This window comes from Populus nigra, chromosome 3 (genome assembly GCF_951802175.1).
Source record: "Populus nigra chromosome 3, ddPopNigr1.1, whole genome shotgun sequence".
NCBI classification, from domain to species: domain Eukaryota; kingdom Viridiplantae; phylum Streptophyta; class Magnoliopsida; order Malpighiales; family Salicaceae; genus Populus; species Populus nigra.
The window spans coordinates 14,256,552-14,278,510 of NC_084854.1; the positions used below are offsets into that span (position 1 = coordinate 14,256,552).

General features: G+C 32.2%; 2 protein-coding genes across 8 annotated transcripts; both read right to left on the reverse strand.

Moving 5' to 3' along the window:
- Window positions 1-1,155: 1,155 nt before the first annotated feature.
- Window positions 1,156-8,364, reverse strand: LOC133690349 (DNA repair protein recA homolog 3, mitochondrial-like). Of its 6 annotated transcripts, none has more exons than XM_062110613.1 (9): window positions 8,299-8,364; window positions 8,057-8,137; window positions 7,918-7,975; window positions 7,612-7,829; window positions 7,123-7,210; window positions 6,538-6,719; window positions 6,045-6,191; window positions 2,730-2,861; window positions 1,156-1,925 (listed from the first exon to the last, which is right to left on the reverse strand). In XM_062110613.1, exons 2-9 carry the CDS (start codon window positions 8,111-8,113, stop codon window positions 1,542-1,544), a joined length of 1,266 nt encoding a protein of 421 aa, XP_061966597.1. In that variant the 5' UTR covers window positions 8,114-8,137; window positions 8,299-8,364; the 3' UTR covers window positions 1,156-1,541. The 6 variants fall into 6 exon arrangements, with proteins under 6 accessions (XP_061966597.1, XP_061966595.1, XP_061966596.1 ...); XM_062110611.1 differs by having other exon boundaries at window positions 7,918-7,978; XM_062110612.1 differs by having other exon boundaries at window positions 8,057-8,356.
- Window positions 8,365-17,370: 9,006 nt separating this feature from the next.
- Window positions 17,371-21,493, reverse strand: LOC133689873 (nucleosome assembly protein 1;2). 2 transcript variants are annotated; one of them, XM_062109959.1, is made up of 12 exons: window positions 21,206-21,491; window positions 21,071-21,114; window positions 20,741-20,836; window positions 19,538-19,630; window positions 19,349-19,433; window positions 19,202-19,263; window positions 18,924-19,108; window positions 18,614-18,791; window positions 18,464-18,507; window positions 18,081-18,297; window positions 17,945-17,962; window positions 17,371-17,833 (listed from the first exon to the last, which is right to left on the reverse strand). In XM_062109959.1, the coding sequence occupies exons 1-12, from the start codon at window positions 21,249-21,251 to the stop codon at window positions 17,765-17,767; spliced, it is 1,137 nt and encodes a 378-aa protein (XP_061965943.1). In that variant the 5' UTR covers window positions 21,252-21,491; the 3' UTR covers window positions 17,371-17,764. The 2 variants fall into 2 exon arrangements, with proteins under 2 accessions (XP_061965943.1, XP_061965944.1); XM_062109960.1 differs by lacking the exon at window positions 17,945-17,962 and having other exon boundaries at window positions 21,206-21,493.
- Between the last annotated feature and the right edge of the window lie 466 nt (window positions 21,494-21,959).

The window sequence follows — 21,959 nt, forward strand, 5'->3', positions numbered from 1 at the left end:
TTATCATCATATTAATATCATGTTATATTCGTATTCCATATCCGTGTCCATGCTTCATAGCTTTGCCACGTAGCGTTTGGAGCATTGGCTTAAAAACAAAAAAAAACAAAATGCATCTTGAATTCTTTAGGTAAATTGACACCCGTCTCTTAACAATTTTAAAAAAATATTGATGACGTATCCGGTTTTGAATTTTAAAAATGCTTTTAAAAAAATTTAAAAATTTTTTATTTTTTTCTTTAATTTAAATTAATATTTTTTCAGTATTTTCAGATCATTTTGATACACTGATATCAAAAATAATTTTTAAAAAATAAAATAAAAAAAACACCATTTTAATATATTTTCAAGTAAAAACCAACCGCAAATACAATCACACTCCCAAACAAAATTGACAAATAAAACCTAGACTTCCTGATTTCTTTCTTGAAAATCACATATATAGAGTTAACCTTTCAAGAGCCACAATTCTTCTGGCATGTTATGGTTGCGGTTGTTTTTCAAAGTGTTTTTTTGTGCCGAAATATATCAAAATAATATTTTTTTATTTTAAAAAAATTATTTGTGAGATCAGCGCATCAAAACGATTCAAGACATACAAAAAAAATTAATTTTAGCAAAAAAAAATAATTTGTTTGAAAACGCGGATACAACCACGTTTCCAAACACAAATTACCACAGTTTTTAAACTCGGCCCGGTTCAAGGTCCGGGTTCTAAATTTTGACCGGGTCAATCCCTATTTAAAAAAAATTCTAAACGGTGTCGTTTTAATTTTATAAAAAAAAAAAAACTCAACGGATTGCAACCGAATTTTTGACCGGGTTTACCAGGTCGACCAGATCATGACTTTCCTTAATTTTTTTTCAACCCGGCTCGGTTCCGGCCCTAGATCGATCAGGTTCCAAGCCAGGCCGGGTTTAAAAACTATACAAATTACTTAAGGATCTACTTGTTTTCCTTCTATTAATCAATTATTCAGTTACCCTTTAGTCTATATCGGACTCTGCAAGCCACAGCGTTTATTCATGTCCGAAATATTTTCGAGTTGCTGACCTGCGTTTATTAGGTTTATAAGCTAAAACAAACTTAAGAAATTGATTTATTAATTGATTAATAATTAGTAATATCCAATTAATTACTCCTTGACCTCACTGTAAAGAAAAAAATAAATATAAATAAAATAGATATAACTTATAGTGTACATTTAAGAAATTTGACAATTGCCCTGCATTTTCTGCAGCAACATATCTTGACCTCGCAAGACTTTCATCCATTCTATAACCAAAATGTGCACTACAACGATTAACACATTTCAATTACAGCACAATCAAAAACCATTCGCTCGGTCATGAGCAAGGGTAGCTTGTGATTATAATAAATCCAAGGCCTTTTGAATCTTTCCTTCAGTTTGTGCCCCACTGGGAAACCCAGATGCTATGGATGAGCAGGAGATAGGATTGCTGGATTCCATCGAAAACTGGGCGATGCCATAGAATCTAGCAGAATAAACTTCATCTACAGTTTTGCAGTCATTCACGTGCTATGCTTCAGCTGCAGCAACTTCTTCATCAGTAGAATCAGGTGAGGTGATTTCTTGAGTGGGTTCTCCATCTGTAGACTCATCTCCCAGTTCCTGACCTGTCTCACCTTCAAGTAGCTTCTCCCTAAGCTTCATCATAAGCTCTTCCTGTACATCATCATTATGAGCTAGAAACTCCTTGAATGCTTCCTTGCCATGGTATTTTTTACCATTACAATCATAAAATGAGCCACTTTTCTTGATGAGCTTGTGTTTCAACGCCAATTCTATGATCTCTGATTCACGACTTATTCCCTTTCCAAACTCAAGCTCAAATTGAACTGTTTTAAAAGGAGGAGCTAGCTTATTCTTCACTATCTTCACTTGGACTTGAGTTCCTGTTGTCTGCAAAACACAAAAGTATGAAAAGACACTTTGACACCAAGATGACAACATAATGAGTTCTGTAACCAATAATGTATAAATGTTGATATTTGAACCTAATGATCTAGGTTCAATTTCCCCGCCTCATCCCTTTCACCATTTGTGCCAGAGCCAAACCTACCCATTATATTATGAAATGTGGTTCGCAAAAATAAATAAATAAAGAGCAAAAGCAGCTTCAATCCAAATATACAGTAGGTCACGATATCTGAGGACAGAATGTATAGTCAGAAGTCACAAGATACAAGGGCATTTATTTCAATTGTTTACCTATTTTGAATGAGACATAAATTAATTGCAAATAACAATGTTCTAACTAGGTCTTCAAGAACAACTAAGCATGCAGAGGTGGTTAAAACAAACAGATCTCAAGACAAGAAAGGGCGAGGGGACTAACAGTCACTCCCAGAAAACTCTGCAAGGAGATGTATTGAATTGCAAGATAGAGGAACCCATTCCTCCCTTTATAATTTCTCTCTTCCCCCTATTTTTGCTTCCTTTATAGGTCAAGACTATATCCTTTTCAAGCAAAGCTTACACCAGCAAGTGTTTTTGCTTTGTTGCATATCTGGTGCCTTGCTTGAGAAACAATGTATTAAGTATAGAATCCAAGCCAAGAATATATTGTCTAGAGCCAACAAAACGTTCAATAGCTCATGCAAATTTAGTCTATTCCACCAAGTGTTGAAAAGAAGTATCACCAAAATTCCTTATCTTCTGACACAATGTCCAAATTCACAAATTGAGGAGATAAAACAGCCATACCTCTTCTCCCTTCTTGATAAACCCCACCCTTCTAATGTTTAGGCGAACTGAAGCATAGAACTTCAGAGCATTACCACCACAGGTTACTTCAGTGGGCCCACCAAATCCAAAAGTTGAAAGCTTTGCCCTCACCTATAGACAGATAAAGTCAACAAGCAAGCATTATAAATCCACATATCAAATTGAAATTAAATTTGATGTTGTTGGTATGACTTTGTGCCAATACTAGCAGAGCCATTCTTGAGCTCAAATACAATGGACTCATGGTCAGCACACTAATTTTATATGACATGGATCCAAATGAATTTTTTATTATCATACTGACATTGCAGACCACAAAAAGAATTTAAGAGTGCAAATAAACTTCATATTCTGAAGTATGAAGACATTAATATCAAGAAAAGGTAAGCTCAATATTGACTGCTTACTTTTGACTATGCTATCAGCCAAGGATAAGCTTACGATATCATAAATGATGACCAAGGGCAAGGCTCAGGCCTTGCCCAATCAGATCAAGCTCAGCTTAGTGCAGTTGCAAAAGGCAGAGCTCAAGTAGGCCATTTAGGCAGATTTTACAGCAGAAGAGAAACACATCAAACCAAAGCTATTAAAATCAGGATTTTAAATAGGATCCTTGGAGGGTCAAAAATATTGAATTGTGAGATCAGGTCATAAAATCATAAAATTTTACATAAACTCTAAAAAAAAGATAATAAATATAACATGTATGAAAGCACAAATACAAGTCATAGTACTAATTAAATTCATAATGTAATTTGGATGAAAAATAATAAAGAATGTAATAAAAATTAAAACACCATCTCAAGTCATACACCGGATAATATAAGAAACTAATAACAGACATTATATGTATGTTCTCCAAAAAAATTTTCATTCAATTGTGGAACAGCATGCTGCCAGATCTATGTAACATAGGGGCCTGAAGGTCCAATATGAGCTAGGGTTTGAATTATCAAAGGAAATATTGTCCAGATTCTTCTTTATAGATTGAATAATAAACTGCATTCCATGAATACCATATTCATTACTCTAAACAAGGGGAAAAGAGGACAAGAATGTTAACAAACCCAACAAATTTGCAAAGAACAAGTGAAAAAATAACTCAAATCCAGCAATACCATAAAGCATATAGCATGTAAATTGCTTAAGGTAACCCACACAAGACCAAATCATTCAAGACAGATGTGCAAAGAGGTAGATTAACCATGAAGAGAAATTTAGACAGACCAGAAAAGGGAAGAAAAATTGCGAAGGCCAGGGTTGTTAAATTGAAACAAAAAAAGAGGACTTGGCCTGATAATGGCATCGGCATCACCACAAAAACAATTTGAGAGAGAGAGAGTTATTTAAGAGACCTGGCAGTATTTTCATTGTTTTCTCAATGAAAACATATAGCATTGGGATCATCTGAAATCAGGACTTTAATGATTCCAACAAATTGAAACGCCAATCCCATTATGATTTTAGAAACTTACAATTTTTTTGTGGGAGTTGAATTGTGGTGATTTGGATTAGATCCAAAATCATCTGATACAAATCAGGATTTCCATAACCATGCATCAAACCTATAATTAATAAATGTCCAGCTCACTAGATTGAAATTAAACTGGGGGAAAACTACCCTTGTTTGGTTCATTATTTTGGCAGAGGGGTTATAATTACAACCCAAAATGGTCTTTGTGGAGGGTAAGTTTTACCCTTCGTCCATGGGTGTATTATTCCTTTTGTCTTCGAAAAACACTAATGTTTCAATTAATTTCTGTATTTTCACTAACAATTTACTCTTCACTTTATTAACACACAAAACACCCCTAGAAACCACTATTATCTCCTATCATCACTCTCCCTTTCTTTTTTCACAGAAAACACACTAATATTTTAAGTATTTTCTCTCTTTCAATAAACAATAACAATTTACCATTCACTATATTAATACACCAAACATCCCTAAACTCCAATTTTTACACCCTTAACAATTACTCTTGTAAGAACTCCCCTTTCATTTTTTAACCTTCTACCAAATGCAACCTAAATATAAACAGAGATAAAACAAACACACTAAATATCTGTGAATTATATCATCAGACAATTATTTCTGGGATGCAGAGTGCCTTCCTCAACAGCTATATATTTAATTTTGAAACCCAGAACTGAAGATGCAGAAAAAGAAGTCTCTCAAATATGTGCAAATGTATGTAAACTGCAGATAAAAAGAAGAAGGTACTAAAACTTTATGTATTCTGACATTAGACTATCATTACTGGGATGAGGACTCCTTTTATTTTGAAAACCAGAACTGAAGACACAGAAAAGAAAGTGATAGTGCATGTGCATACGTACAAAAGTATAGTACTCTAACAAGTCAAATTTCTTTTATCTGTTTGTAGCCCTAAAGCATTCGGCCAGGTAGTTTTCTTTTCTGCTTTACAACTGTCAGGCCAGGCCAACATCCATCTTGAGCATACACAAGTTCTGACCAAAAATTTGAACTTGCCTTGGCTCAAGCTCCAATGTAAGTCAGCCTCAACAAGTATCAAGTAGGACCGTGAAATAAAACAAAACTACTCGAGCTTGATTCAAGTTTGCTCGTCAAAATGACCAGTAAAGCTCATTCATTACCCAAAGAAACCAAACTTGTAAATATTTAAAATTCAACTAGCTTCATGAAGAAACTTGGAAATTGCACTAATTAATTCTATAAGTATTATTAAACATTCATTTCTTTTCTTAACAAAACATGATTACAAGATAGAGAAGAACAGAGTAGCAAATGATTTTCAAAATGCAGACATATATTTTAGAGGGAAAAAATATATTGGCATTGTTTAAGTTTATTTAATCATTACGTTCATGTACAAGCTCAAATCCATTCAAGGAGGTGTAAAGGAAGCCTGATCACTTTTTGAGCAGGACTACACTTGAGTTCAACACTTGATTTTAATTTGAACAAGCCAAACTTGAACAGTATGCTATCAACTCAATTACCATCCTAGCATGCAATTATTATACTCTGCTCAGCCAAATTGACAGCCTGAATGAAAACTCCAAGAGATGTTTCTTTGACTGGGTCAAAAATCTAAGCATTCAGCATGACATCTGAACCATAATTGGTAAATGACTAAACATTAGTTAGTTTTGAATGAAAATAAATTTAGGATCTTTTAAGCCAGAAACTAAAATGAATGAGCAAATAAAGCACTATAATTTCAAGTAAATCAGTACCGATCTCATAAACGGATGTAAACAAAAAAACCTAATCCTATCAATGATAGGACCAAAACTACAAAATGGTACCTGATTTATAAAGACCAAAATAGTTTGTGACTGCGATAAAGAGTGGCTCAGTTTGCGAAGTGCCTGACTCATCAATCTGGCTTGCATTGCCATATGTGCATCACCCATCTCTCCATCAAGTTCACTTTTAGGCACAAGTGCAGCTACCTGTCATTAATAAGAGTAGAAAAATAAAAACTAGACTCCAAGCCAAACTGTGCCCTTAAATTCAACAGTATGGATAACTCTAATAAAAAACAATTTAATTAAGCATTGATGTTTAATGCATGGGTGTGCTATCTGCAGTGAAAGCTGCAGGGACACCTGCTAACAGAACTCTCCTAAGATGATAACCATTACATAGGACATAGAAGAAGGTGGGCGGAAGGGAGTAAAAAAGGGAACAAATTATCTTACCAAGTATTACATTATACAAACCATGACCTGCTGAATACAAGAAACTCTAAATACAAGAGGATTTGATAGCAAGTAAGAGTACGAACCAATAAAGCACCTTACTTACACTATCAACAACAACAACATCAACAGAACCACTCCGTATGAGAGTATCCACAAGACTGAGAGCTTGTTCGCCACAATCAGGTTGCGAAAGAAGCAAGTTCTCAGTGTTCACCCCAATAGCCTTAGCTAATGATGAATCAAGGGCATGCTCGGCATCAACAAAGACACAGTAACCTGCAAAGAAGCTGATATATTAATACCATGGAAAAATTGAGGTCGAGTCCTCGACAAATCAGAAAATTACTTTGACATAAAAATCTTCAGAAGCAATTGATTGTAGCCAATATTCTAAGTACATAATTCTAGAGTGATTAATTCTTCAAATTTTTTCGAACTTACTATTAAAATATCTTGACAACATGATTACAAATTGTATGAAAATTGACATATCATATCCTTTCTTTTTTTTTTCATAAGAAATATCATATTTGGGGGATTCAGCCCAAGGAAAACGTGTTGCCATGGGTGTACACCTCCTAACAGCCAAATGGGAGGAAAAATAGCCCCTTTAGTCCTAGCTAGTAGCTACTACTGCCGACAGAATTAAAAGAAATCTTGTGGGCATTTAAGACGTAACCTCCTTGCTTCTGTGCTTCAGCAATTACATGCAAAGCAAGAGTGGTTTTCCCAGAAGCCTCAGGACCAAAAATCTCCACCACACGACCCTGCACAAATCCAATCCAAATATGTAATAAGCAGACAAGAATGCGTGCGTGCGCGCACACTAAACTATGGGGTTTGGTTCTTGCTTGCATTGAAGATATGGAAGTTCTGAATTCACGAAACCAGAAATGAACCATCAACTCAAACCATAAACATTTGGTTAAAGCACAATAAATGCAAAATGGATCTCTTCATAAACTAACATTACTTTAAATTATATCAATGACTAAAAAATACAGGAACAATCTCCATTTTCAAGTCATCAAAATAGAAAAGACAACCAATGTAGACCCAGACCGGTAAACAGTCAAATCTTTTATAGTTTAAGAAATTGTATGTTTTGTAAAACAGAATATTGTTTGCAAAGTAACTAAATGGTCGAACGAAAAATCTTCATTTATACCTTTGGAAATCCACCACATCCGAGTGCAATATCAAGAGCAAAAGAACCCGTCGACACGACTGGGACATTTTTGGGAGCTTCGGAACGGCCAAACCACATGATAGCTCCCTTTCCAAATTGACTAGTAATTTGGTCAAGAGCTTGTTGTAAGGCCAACTCTTTCTTTGACATATTTTCTTCACCAGACTCACTCCCATCTGACTTGGATTTTCTTTTACCTTATTAAAATAGAAAATCCATGCCTTTACTGCTTGACACAACTTGATAAACAAAATAAACTTATTCATGTCATCAACTTTCAGTTACCTTTTGTAGCAAAATTGCATATCTGAGTCGATGTTCCCAACACCCCTCTCCTTATTCCCTGCTAAAACCAATCAACAGAAACCTTAATTAAACATAAAAACAGAGACGGAGGGAGTCAACAAATGTAGAGATAAGGTACCTCGGGAGCAACAAGAGCGCGTCTCAGAAACGAAGCGTTTCGAAGAAGCCTCGCCATGGAAAGCAATTTCTTTCTTTCTTTCTTTGTTTTGGAATTGAAATAGAGAGGGGAGAGAAAGTGAAAAAAAAAAAAACCAAAGAGTATGGATAGAAAATAGAAAAATAGAGTTCAGGAATTTTACAGCATTGAAAGAGAAAGAGGTTTTGAGTTTTGAGCTCTGAGTTCTGGTTTTAGGGTTTTACCTTTTGGTTTCCCTCCTTTATTGATTTGTTGTGCTGAGCTCGTACTGAGGAAAGAGAGGGAACTTGTCTTCGCCATTAATAAATAAATAAATAAATAAATTATTAGATTTAATATTTATTTGTTGTTTGTTTTGGTGTGTTCCAAAGTATTTTAAAAATATTTTTTTATTTTAATTTTTTAGTATTTTTAGATTATTTTAATATATTGATATCAAAAATAATTTTTAAAAAATAAAAATTTATTATTTTAAAACATTTCCAAGTAAAAAACACTTTAAAAAACAATTTTAACTATACTTCTAAACACCCTCTTAATCGTGGTGTCGAACTGTTTTTTTACATAAAATAACATTTAAGTGTAGCAAATATGTTTTTTTAAATAAATAAAAAAGTGTCATTAGATATAAATTTAACTTAGTTGAATAAATTGATTTTATTTTAATTAGATAAAAATAATAATTAGTAGATCAAATTTTAAAAAATGATCAAAAAATTTATGGAAAAAAAAAATTAAAAGGAGACAAACAATTCAAATTAATTCACAAACTATTAAATATGAAAAAATAAAATGAGGTAAAAAAAAACATAAAAATATGGTCCTAATTAATATGAGTTAGCATGACAAATTTATAACCCTGATAATTAGGGTTGGGCCAATCCGAGATATTTTGTCAAACTTGTGATCTAAATCATGAGATTGGAATAACTCGGTAGAAAAAAAATAAAAAAAATTATAAAACCTATTTTTTGTAAAAAAAATATCAACTTGTGTTAATTTTTCAAACATATGCCCAAGACATTAGACCCAAAGTACCCTAACTGGAAAAATCATGAAGTCTAATTTTTAAAGTGATTTCAATTATACCAAAAGATTTTAAAAAATAACAATTAAAAAAAATAAAATTAAAATACAAAATATAAAATAAATTTTATATTGAAAGGGTGAAATTCAAAAGAAAAATCAATTTAGCAAAAAGACCAAAAAAATATAAAAAAAATAAGGATCAAAATTGACATAAAATAAAAATAAATTTTTAATTGAAAGGTGAAATTGAAAAGAAAAATCACTTTAACAAAACAAAAAAAATAAAAAAAATAAGGATCAAATTGGTAAAAATAATATATCAAAGGGATACACAAATGAAGCATTTTTTTTCATCTCGAGTTTTCATTATTTGTCGAGGTCTCATTACTTTTGGTTCTTTATTTATGCGAGGGTTTACACATGGACTGTTTCAAGCCATATTGCCCCTAGTTGATATAGCTATGCTTTTTTTTTTATCTATCATTAAAAGGCACTCATCATCATCGTTAAATGTCATTTATGGCTTTAAAGAAATTTGTCAAATCATCTTTTGACTATTGTTGTTGTAAGAGACTTTTTCAAATTGAATTGCCTTTCAACTAATCTAGTTATTTTCCATTAGTAATCGTAGGGTTTACAGAATTGCCTTTAAGTTGACTCGAATACTCAACTTTCCATTATGCAACAATAAAATGTATCAACATTCTCTTTGCGAAGAATTTTGCAAATTTAATTAATGACCATTTTTTCAAATCATTTTTCTTATATCAGGAGCATACTATAAATTTTAAAAATTATATTCTTTAAAATTTAATTGTTGAAAATAAGTCATCAAGATGCAAATCTAAAAGTATTTTCATGAAGATTAAACTTTTTTGGTTGAGAACCCAAAACATATCATTCAATGCTAGGATGCACAATAGATATTTTTGTTGGTATATGGGCCAAATGTTAATTAGGCATGAGAAAAAAGGAATGATCTAAATGCATGGTAGATTTGACAAGAAAAGGATCCAAAGGTAATTTTTTGGTTTCAAAATGGAAAACATCTTGCTTATATTGCATTAAGCTTGTCGATTCAATGACATAAAAATAACTTGTGGTGCACATTTAGATCATAATTCTTTTTCTCTTTATAAAGGCTAACACCTTTTCAACACAAACAAGTTATTTTTTTATCAGAAAAAACTTTTAAAGGTATATAATATAGGTTATAGCTTATGGTTATAAGAGAATGGATAATCATGAGACTCAAATAGTGTTTATAGGTCAAGAGACATAGGATTGCTTAGATTTTTTGGACTTCCCGTCTAAATTTTAATTGTTTGATGACCAATGACATCATGATCTTAATTTTCCAAACTTTCATGCTTTTTATTTGATATTTATCTTTCAATTAGGGAAATTAATGATTGACAATCAAAATATACCTTGTAAGGTTTTATAAAGAAGTAAAAGGTGGTTCTTCTAGAAAATACCTTGTGATGTCTCTTGAGGCGTTTTGATTTTGTTGAAAAGACGTTGAAGGTTGGCATCCTACTTTAGCAGATCTTGAAATGTATTGATTTTTTTTTGTGAATTTTTTTTTTTTGAGGGTTTGTCACTTATCTTAACATCATGATGATAATGTATAGAATTCTAAAAAAAATGACCCAATTTTGAAGAGTTATTTGTATTGTTTAAAATCATTGCTTATCTTTCCTAGAAGTCTGCTTCTTTATTAGAAAAGACTTTAAAATACACGTAATGTTGGATATGATTCAAGACTATGAAATAATGGATTTCTTAAGTTTAAAGGGTTTAGATAACCCATGATCACTTCAGGATATTTTTGAACTAGTCAATCTTGCTATATGAGTGTTCTTATATGAGAATTTATCTTTATAATGTATTTTTTTGGCTTCGACTTTACCTTAACCTTTTCTTTTTAATATGCCTCTTTAGCATTTTGCTTGATATACTTTTCTCAATTGTGATTGGTTTAGAGACCTTCAGATATTTATTTATCTCTAGTGATTCATTTATGCCTCCAATATGGAATGTAATCTTAGTCAGGGTTTTTTAAGAACAAATTTTCCAAGCTCAATGAAGGGACTAATAAGGGATTTATTTTGTTTATGATTGGGAAGGCAAAAAAAAGCCCCTTTCTCATTTCAAATATAGACTATTTGGATCGATAAGTATCAATCTAATCCAAAATGATTTGTTCAGACTTAACAGTGAATTACTTGATATAAATCTATGACTTTTAAACTTTCTATGCATCATTTTGTTTGTCATAACCTAAAATTTAACCTTTTTTTCAAAAACAAATCCAAAAAATACCAAAATTCTTTAAAAAATATGTTTTCGTTGCGATTTTGCCAATTTCTTGTCATTTGGTATTTTCATTTGTTTTGCTTATTGTTCTTGTATAGATAAATTTTTCAAAAACAAAATCAATAACACAAAAAGAAGATTTTTTTAATGATTAAATAATAATAATGACCAATTTAGAAACAATTTTGAATTGCATAGTATTGTTTTAAAAGAGATGTGATTTTTAAAAGTTAAAAGGTAGTATAAGCTTTTAGAGAAATATAAAAAAATAGATAAGTGTGAAAGATTTTAGAGATTAAATGTGAAAAGAATATTTTTTAGTGACATAAATAAGTTGTTATACACACACAAAAGGAAAGAGAGAAATTAATTAGAGCATTACCATAAAAAAGGCCCTACACTAAAAACACTCATCTTCATCCTTCCCCATATAAACTAACACTCTATACACATTGAAACATTATCTTAAAAAAAAAAAGAATTAAAAGCAATAAAAAAAAGATGTTGTGACCTATCAATCGACCTCTCTTCCTACTGTAACCCTTTATCTTTCCTAACAGCAAAGGTCCACTTCAACCTCTATATATTCCACAAAGGCTCAAGCTCTCCACATAGTCGAGCTTCTCTCTTTCATTGTCCATTATACCCAATAACCATTCATTTTCCACCGTCACTTGCACCCAAAACCACTAGCAAAAAATCATCTCTAGTGTCAATATTGAAGCCAACACAGACCCAAACCTTAATCCCACCATAAATAACACTAATATCAGCCTTCTATTAGCCACTAAGAGCCACCAACAATGGTTGACTATTCATCTTCTAGATCACCTTCAGTAAGGACAACCTCCACATAAAAGCAACTTCATTTATCCAACCTTTTTTCTTTTGATGTCATCGGCTGAAACAAAACCAGCCATCATCGTCGACATAACAACTGTAATGCCCATACTTTTAGCCAAAACCTTACCAACCAAAACCCATGGACTCAAACTATCAATAAACATAATAGCCATCTACTTTTATCAATGATTTATAAAAACAAACCTCGATCTTTCCTCCAATACCCATCCGTCAAAACCCCTTCAACCTGTGGATTCCACAATGAGTCACCCCAACAAACCAACTGATGTTGCCTTTCCTCCAACCAAGATAAACCTACCTACAACCACTAATACCATCGATCAAAACATACGAACCACTACCCCTTTTAGCCTCCAAACACCTCTAAATCATATTAGAAATAGTCAAACCACTACACGACCTCCATCATGCCTCTCTTTTACTATTAAATGTTGAAGCAACCAGAAAGAAGAAGAAAACGTCAAGAAACAGTAAAAAAAAAAAGATTAAACCAAGATTTAAAAAAGGATTAAAAAAATATTTATTTGCATAATTAAATTTTTTGTAAAATACTATGTTTAGTGTTTTTAAAAAAGGAAAAAATAATTTGTTATGGCATATTTCAAAAATGTTTTTTTGTATGTATTTTTTAGCTTAATAACAAGTTTATTAAGGGTGTGTTTGTTTCCAGGAAAGTGTTTCCGAGAAATCACTTTCCAAACTTTCCTGTGTTTATTTGTCATTAGGAGAGTTGGTCAAAGAAAAACACTTTCTAGTCAAAGAAAAATTTGGCTTGGTTTTCAGAAAGTGTTTTCCTTTTATTTTAGGCGAAAAACACTTTCCGGAAGTTGTGAAAAATTTAGAAATATCATATTATTTGCTGATTATATCAAATTTGGTCCTTAAACTTTTGACTGTTATATATATATATATATATATATATATATTTGTTTTGAATATTTTTTTTCAATTTCATCCCTTAAAATTTAATTTTTATATTAAATTTGGTTCTCATTTTTATAGTTGTTATTTGCTTTTTCTTTATCATTTTTTAATTGAAATTTTTTATTTATCAAATTTGGTCCTCATTCTTTTTATTTCTACTTATTTTATTTGAAATAAGTTATGAAATGGTAATTATTATTATTTTAATTTCTTCATCTTTCAATTTTTTATTTTTTAGATTTGATCTCTATTATTTTGATTATTATTTATTTTATTTGAGTAATTTATGAAATTATATTTTTTTTCAATTTCAATCTCATTCAACTTTTTAATTTGTAAGATGGGTTCTTCATTATTTTAATAAACTTGAAAAAAATAAAACATTAATAAGTTATTTTCCAACTCATTTTCTATGACATAACCACACATTGGAAAGTGTTTTCCAACTTATTTTTCATTACACTACCAAACATCACAAAATAATTTATTTTCCCAGAATTCACTTTCCAAAAGGAAACTACTTTCCAGCAAACAAATGGGGCCTAAGTTCATTTAAAGTTTGGCCCAAATTATATGGCTTATTAGGCCTACAAACCTAAAAAACCAAAAATTCATCTTGTTTTGGAAAATAAACAATAATAATAATTTTTAATTGATAAGTGATAAGTTTTTTTTTTAATGAATGGGCAAAAGATCATTTTTTCCATCTTCGCAAGTTCAATGCTCATCTTAAAACCCCAATAAAAAAAAATTGTTCAAGGTAAATGGACTCACAATGTGTTGTTACCTTAAATCTAAAAAAATAAATAAAAATACAATTCCTAAACCTCTAATAAATAAGAATTTTTAATTTGAGAATATTCACTAACATGAAAGTCAGGAGTATTGAGGGACCATAGGTTAGGTGAACTTCATCGATGCTTTTTTCCATGGACCTTCTTAAGAATTTAGGTTGGGTTCTATAAACCTAATATAGGCCTATTGGTACATTCATAGACATAACTTGAGTTGTGATCTAAGATGACCAACTTAGAGTTGTAAACTTATCAAGCAATTAGGAATGAAAAAAAGTAAACTAACTAGATTTCAGAATGGTTAGGTTAGAAATATCAATCAGGGTCTAACACATCGTAGTAAACTTGCATGCACCTAATAGATAGACTGTTGGTAATTTAAACATAATATACCTAAGCAATCCAAGATAAGAACAATAATGCAACTTACCTCAGGTAGGATGTTTTAGAGGTAATAATATTTTTTTTAGTATAACCAGTCTCTTACTTTAGATCTCTAATGGTGATAATATCTTTCCTTAACATAACTAGTTTCTTATCTTAGATCTTTGATGATTAGTTAGGGTTTTCTAGTGACCATAATAATAGGTGATGACTTCTTTTTTATAAGATTAGACCCTTCCCCTCAAGAAATCAAATACTTTGTTCTTTTTCTTAGGTCACTGCAACATTTGTAGCGATAATCTTGAAAACACAAAGACCCAAAAACCCTCTTTATTTTCCTCTAAATACCCCTCTCAAACCATACCCAAAATAAAACAAGAAAGAAAAGAAGGGAAAGTATAGGCACGAAAAAAAAAGGAAAGGAAAATGGAGGAAAAGAAAGGAAGTTAAGAGAGAGAATGAAGAAAAAAGATATAAAAATAAGAGAAGAGAAGGAAGAAAAAAACCCTTTTGTCAAAGATGAAGATGGAAAACTCACTTATAGTCACAAAAACAATCTAACCATCTCTTATTGAGACATCCTTGGACACTGAAGACATGTCAAAAAAGTTTTAACAATGGCTAGCATACCATAACAAGCATTTCCAAGTGGAAAAACCATTCCTAGTTTTGGCACAATCTATATCTCTCTTCTTCTTCTTCTTCTTCTTCTTCTTCTTCTTCTTCTTCTTCTTCTTCTTCTTATGTTTTTAGACAATAAATAGACTATCTAGGGAAGTTGCTACATGTTGAAGACAGTTGAATAAATGGACAACGTTTTGTGATTAACAATAGTGTTTTGAGAATTCAAGAAACGTTGGTGTTTTGAAAAGAAAACTTGATCTTAAATCAGTGCAGTCCAGGATCTTAAAAAATCAAATTTTATTTTTGAATTTGGATCTCAAATCTATAGTTGCTTATTTAGTTGTTCTTTTGAATTGAATATTAATGGATAATAAGGCATGATAAAGTTTTTTAAACAATTTCTTTAGTCCTTGGAGGCTTCGGTTACATCAAATCTTCCTAGAAACTTTTTATTTTATTTCAATTAAATCATTTTTCTTCGTAATTAAGTCCTTAAATAATAAAGGGTGAGGATGAAAGAATAGAACCTTACAGTGATTAGGAGAAGTTGACATCCCAATCTCGTAAGGGTTTTTAATAAGCCCAACCTACCATGCATGTCTAACGTCAGGTTAATCATAAACCCATCATTTTAGAAGTTGACGCCAACCTAACTAGAGGAAAAGAAGTATAAAGGACTTTGCTTTTTAAATGCAATAATAATAGGAGCCTAGGTCACAAGTGTGGTGGACCAAAATAGTTTCTATTAGAAGATGATGAGGAGGAAGAGGGTGAGGACAATTCAACAACTATAGAGGATCTTATTGACCTAGAGGAGCTATTAGAAAAACTAAGAACGAAATGGAAATTTTGATACATGTACGTGTGTTTGGTATTGTGATAACTTTTGTAGTTGTAGTTTTAAAAAAAGTTGTTTTATAAAAAATACTTTTAGTTGAGGTTGGTTTGGTAATTATATATGTTTGATTAAAACTGTGGTTGAAATTGAGATTGAATAAAAAGTAGTTTAATGTGGTTGGTTAAAAATACTTTTCAAATTGAGGTTATAAAATAACTAAAAAAGATATATATATTAATATTGATTGTTTTTAATTTAAATATTGTAGATTTAACTACCACTATTACATCATTAAATAAATAATGCTTTTATATCAAATATTTTTTATTATTCCATTAACTTATTTACAATTTCATCACGTATGAAATTAATCTTATAAGGACTATAGTTCCCATGATATTTTGAGTGTGCAACAAAATGAGGTAAAATATCATTAGAAACAAAATTGGAATTGCGATCAAATTCCGCAAATGCTACGTCATCATGCGATGTCCTTCTAATTTATGTAGTGTTATTGAATAATATTAAACATTAGTTTTTTGAATAAAACACAATTTAAAAAAAAAATTACCGGGTCGGACGCAGTTCAATGAACAGTTGAGACACTGTTCACTTCAAGAAGTGAACAGTGCTCAGATGAATATTCACCTGGCATAGACGTGGCCACATGAGAAGCAACTGAGAGCTGCTTTTGACAAACCAGCGGTTTCAACAGGCCCCCACATATACAGTAATTGGAGTTTTAATGTTATCAAACGTATTGTTTACGCGGTTTGCTTAAAAACTACTGCAGATACGTAAACAAACAGTCTCTAATTAGAAGTCCTAACCCAAGGATAGTGGATAAAAAAAAAAAAGTGTAGTGTAGCCTTGAATGATACTGAAAGCATCCACGATGTAAAATGTCAATTCTCATCATCCAATTAGAGCATCACCCAATTACAGTTAAATTTAGGATCCTATTTGTTTAGATTTTGAATTTTGAATTTGCAATTCAAGGGATCCATCCATTTCTTAACCCAAGCTTTCATGATTTAGTTCAGTTCTAAACCTAAGCTTTTGTGATTCAGTTGGGTGGATGTGATATGATCTTAGGAATTTAAAGCTTATTTGGCTTTGTAATTATAGATACTTTTCAAATAACTTTTCATGCCAAAATACATACCAATAATATTTTTTTATTTTTTAAAAATTATTTTTAACATCAACACATATAAATCATATTAAATTTTAACAAAAAAAAAATTAAATTTTTTTAAAAATAAAAGTCGAATAGCATTCCCAAACACTCCTTTAATCTTTAATGGCTACCGGGGCTTATCTTATATAATGGGATTTACAACTCTAACCATAAAGTTTTAACATGGATTCAAGCACCAGATTACGGGGTTATGGGCCCAATAACAGTAAAAAATCAAGAAACGTTAAAAATAAATACCCAGAGACCACCTGCAAGCAACACTCCACAGGACCTTCAATCAATAACATGCCCTCCTAGGGTGAAGCCTCGCGACAACTGATTGAAGAAGAGTTCATTAACCATTTAACAGTAGAAGGAAATCCCAGCATACACGAAAAAATCAAAAGCATAAACATCTTATAACCTATTTGACCACATTCCCTCCAAACCAACAGGGTAAAAAGAAGTCCAAATCATCTGTTCAGAATATGGCATACTAATGTAGAGAGAGAAAAAAAAGAATAAACATCCAAAAATTCAACACCCCTTCCTATCTCCCTTCCAAGCATTGCATTAAGAACTTCACAAATACTCCCCTCTTCCAAGCATTGCATTAAGAACTTCACAAATACCCCCCCCTCTTCCAAGCATTGCATTAAGAACTTCACAAATACCCCCCCCCCCTCTTCCAACCATTGCATTAAGGACTTCACAAATACGCTGCAGCGAAAACTTTACTGCTGCTTGCATTCTGGAGGCCGCTCACCCTGCTGACCATCCCCAACTTGTGTTCTTCCACTTTTCTGCAGTAACACCCAAGTTAAGTTTCACATGATTTACAGCTGTGATTGAGTGATAAAATAAAGGGCAAATGAACAGAAATAAGAGAAAAATATAATGAACTGGGGCAATACCTTGTTTCCAGCAGATGACTGCAGCAACATCCCATCCCATCCCAAATAACCAAAAAATAAGTATTGCACCAAACTTCAAATAGATAAAAGGAAAAGAAATACAATATGGCCAATTCAGATTTCAAGATAATCTAACCTTCTTTTTGGTCTTGCCTTCGTCCTCATCCTCATCATCTTCATCTTCATCTTCATCTTCTTCATCATCCTCATCTTCCTCCTCCTCGTCATCGTCCTCATCAATATCTTCATCATCGTCATTGTCACCATCATCTAGTCCAAGCTCATCCCCCTGAACAGCCTCCCCGGTAAACCATGACACAGCATGGGGGATGATCTTGTCTCGAATGGTTGACCTGAAAGCAAAGACAAATAAATGAAAGAAGTTCAACAGGGAAAAACAAGTAAGGAAATTGGTGGCTAGCAGTTGCGGGACTCTATAACGTTTAAAAATAAACACTGATTGTCACTTAGAAACCCAATCCATAACAAGAAGTAAATATATGGAAAAAAAGAGCTCACCCAATGTCATAATCTTGCTCCATCTGATTTTGCAATTCCTCAGCCTGTTCAAGAACAAGAAAATCAAACAAAAACAGAACCCAGAATTAAAACAAGAAGAAATGAGCTATCACCAATCATTTCAATAGATTTAATGAAGTTTATCATTACAGTATCTTCATCTATGTCTTCATCATCGTCAGGAACTTGTGGTGGACTGAAGAAGTTGAAAAAACTTTCACAATCTTCAGTTTTAGTAATTGGCTTGGCATTCTTGGATCCTTTCTTGGGCTTCTTCTTAAGAAGCTTCTGGGTCAAGCATTTTCCTGGATACCATTCGATCTCAGTTCTACAGCACACCAGGTAACAACAACAATGACATATCAGTATTAGACCAAGCCTTCTTCAATATTAGCATCACAACAGTAAACATGGTAAGAGCATTGTCAGCATAATAACAAGGTAGAAAAATAGAACTTACCCTATTGCTTTCTCGAGAATGGGCTCATCTTCATCAATCATGTGATATGTTTTTGTCAAAACAGAGTTCTTGAAATAAGGGTTAGTATCAAAGAAGAACTCAAGCTTAAATCCCTTGGGATCCTCTATCCTACACCACTTAATATCTTTAAGGTACTTGAGAGCTCCTTCATCACGCTCAGTAATCTGATGCCAATACGGGAAAAAAAATTTGAAATCATATCTTCACAAGCATTGAAATTTAGACAAACAATACAAGAAAATACACAAAAAACAAACCTCCTCGGCTAGCACTTCATTGTTCTTCATTGCGATAAGCCAAAAATCAGGAACACCTTTCTCTGTATTTGATGAATTTAAATATCAAGGTACACATACTTGCCAAGAAAAAAGACGATCCATGAAAAATAAGCAGAATATGGGTACCTTCTCCAGCCTTTCCCCCATCTTGATCCATTGCCACTTCATTTGTAGCTTCAACTTCAGCAACACCATTCACAATATCGTATCGCTGAAAGTAGGTGGAGAAGCAGAGTTGAAAACATCTTTTCATTGAAGAATTCAGGTGACAAGAATATAAGATCAAAATAACAATGGGCTACTAGGATGTTGTACCTTAGTGTACAATGGTTGGTACAATTTCTGATATTTCGCTTCAAGGGCTGCTCTCTCCTCAAAGAATTTTGCCTCTAATTCATCGTGTTCACTCTGCAAATTGAAAGATCTTTTATATATAGAAGACTATAACCACCATTTTATCATGCAGGAATGAGAACGAAGATGAACAACCATAAGTAATTCATGATACAGTAAATTTTCATTATGGAAAACAAACTTTCCTTAAATAAGTAAAAAGAGAGAGAGAGAGAGAGAGGAAGAGTTATAATTCAATCTCCCAACAACTTAGGACAGAAAACACAAAAGGAAAAATTCAAGTCTCAAAAGCAACAATGTCATGCAAAATTCTTAGAAGTGTTGGACCACCTCAAAATTCTTCCATCCAGGATCTCAGAAGTACCTTTAAAGAAAAATAACTTTTAAGAGAAGGTAAACCTTTGGCCTAATCATTCAAATCTCTGCATTCTTTCCACCTTGGCATCTCACAAAAAGAGAACTCTCAAAGTATACCATTCAAAACTTTGGTTGTTCCCATATGATGCTAACCCCTAAAACAGCTTTGTTTGGAAAGTTGTTGAAGCATGATATTTAATTCAGTTGAAGTCCATTAGGTCCAATTACCATGTTTGGAAACCTCTAAGGGATATTCTCAAAAATGATTCCATCCTCAATTCCTTGTTTGTATAGAATTATCAAAAAGGGATAATGATATAGAAATAATTTTACCAAGATTCAAAACAATAACTTCAATTTAATTATATCATTTAGGTTCTACTTCAAGCACATAAACTCAAGTGAACAAAAAAAATCATTGTACCAATGAAATCTAATTTAATTAAACTTCATTCTGACAAAAAATTAATTCCGAACAGCTTGCAGAGTAAAAACATCAAAACTGGATTGACAAGCAAGCTTCAACCATAATGCAAGACCAAATTACATGCATTCTTAAGTAAAAAGAATAAGTTCCCAAACATACGGAAAGTTTTTTGAACAACAACATGCAGACTTACAAACAAGTAAGCAACACAACCTCATATAGAAAATCAATAAACTGCAAGCGACCAGAGCACAACTAGGCACAGATCATATAGAAAATCAATAAACCATAAGCTACGAGAACACAACCAGGTAAAGAATATATCAGATCAAAATCAATTAGAGCACATAATATCATGATTGGCAAAAAAAAGGGCATGCCTGGATCTCTCTGAGATCCTCAACGCGCTTCCTAACAGACGGAGATAGGTTCTCGAGCAATTCAGAGTGCTGTCCAGTCAAACTCTGTAGCTTATTCTGCACGAACAGCAAAAACCATAATCTTATCAGCCAACACAAAATCCCAAATCCTAATACAAAAGGTAAAAACGTTAAGGAAAAAAAAACTAGGAAAGAGTGACCAGACAGAGGTTACTCAAAGCCTAACCACCCAGACACAAACATAAAGCTTGAGGAAAAAACCCCGATTGATTACTTAAGAAGAGAAAAATCAATTTCCTATTTTTAATATTTCAACAATAAAAAACAGACCTTAAGAGCATTAACAAGGCCAGCTCTATCCTCGTCGTTAAAAGCTGCAACCAAAAAACAACTTGTTAATATAAAAATAAAAATAAAAGGAGTGAAAGGTGACAGAGAGGAAGAAATTAGGGTTTTGGAAACTACCGGCGGTGAGATCAGCCATGCTGAAGTTATCCTTATCGTTACTCATGTTGAGAGAGTAAACAAGGAAGAGTACGGAGAGACAGAGAGAAGCAAAGAGCTAAAACCCTAGATTGGGTAACTGTGGAGAAAAAAGAGGGAAGAGGCGAAAGATAAAAAGGGAAGCCTGGCTGGCTGGGGTCTGTTGAGAGAGATGGCGTCGTTTATAAACGTGGCCTTCTCTTCTCTTTTCTTTAATCCTCCCTGCAGTCTCTCTCTCTCTCTCTCTACTTGAAATCAAAGGATAAAACCTTAGCATCTGGCTCGTGTTTTATAATTTTACTACCTAAAGCATCTGTATGCTCGGGACCCTCACCTGCCTCTTCATGTCCAGCTGCCTTTCCTTAGGGGTCTGGTTTTGAAATTTAAAAAATATATATATACATATATTTAAAATTAATTTTTTATATATATTTTTAGAAATTCTAAAAATTTCTTTTCTAATTAGATTCAATACTTATCCAGAATACTAACATTTTAAAAAGTTCCTTTTTCCCTTTTTTTTTTATTTTTTATTGCTCTATTTTATCTTTGCTTCTTTATTTATGAAAATTATTTTGACTCTTTTTTATTAAAAAAAAAAACAATTATATTGCTATTGCCTTCATGATTTGTGAATTTAAATTAAATTCTTTTTTCCCTTTCTTTTTATTTTTTATTGCTCTATTTTATCTTTGCTTCTTTATTTATGAAAATTATTTTGACTCTTTTTTATTTA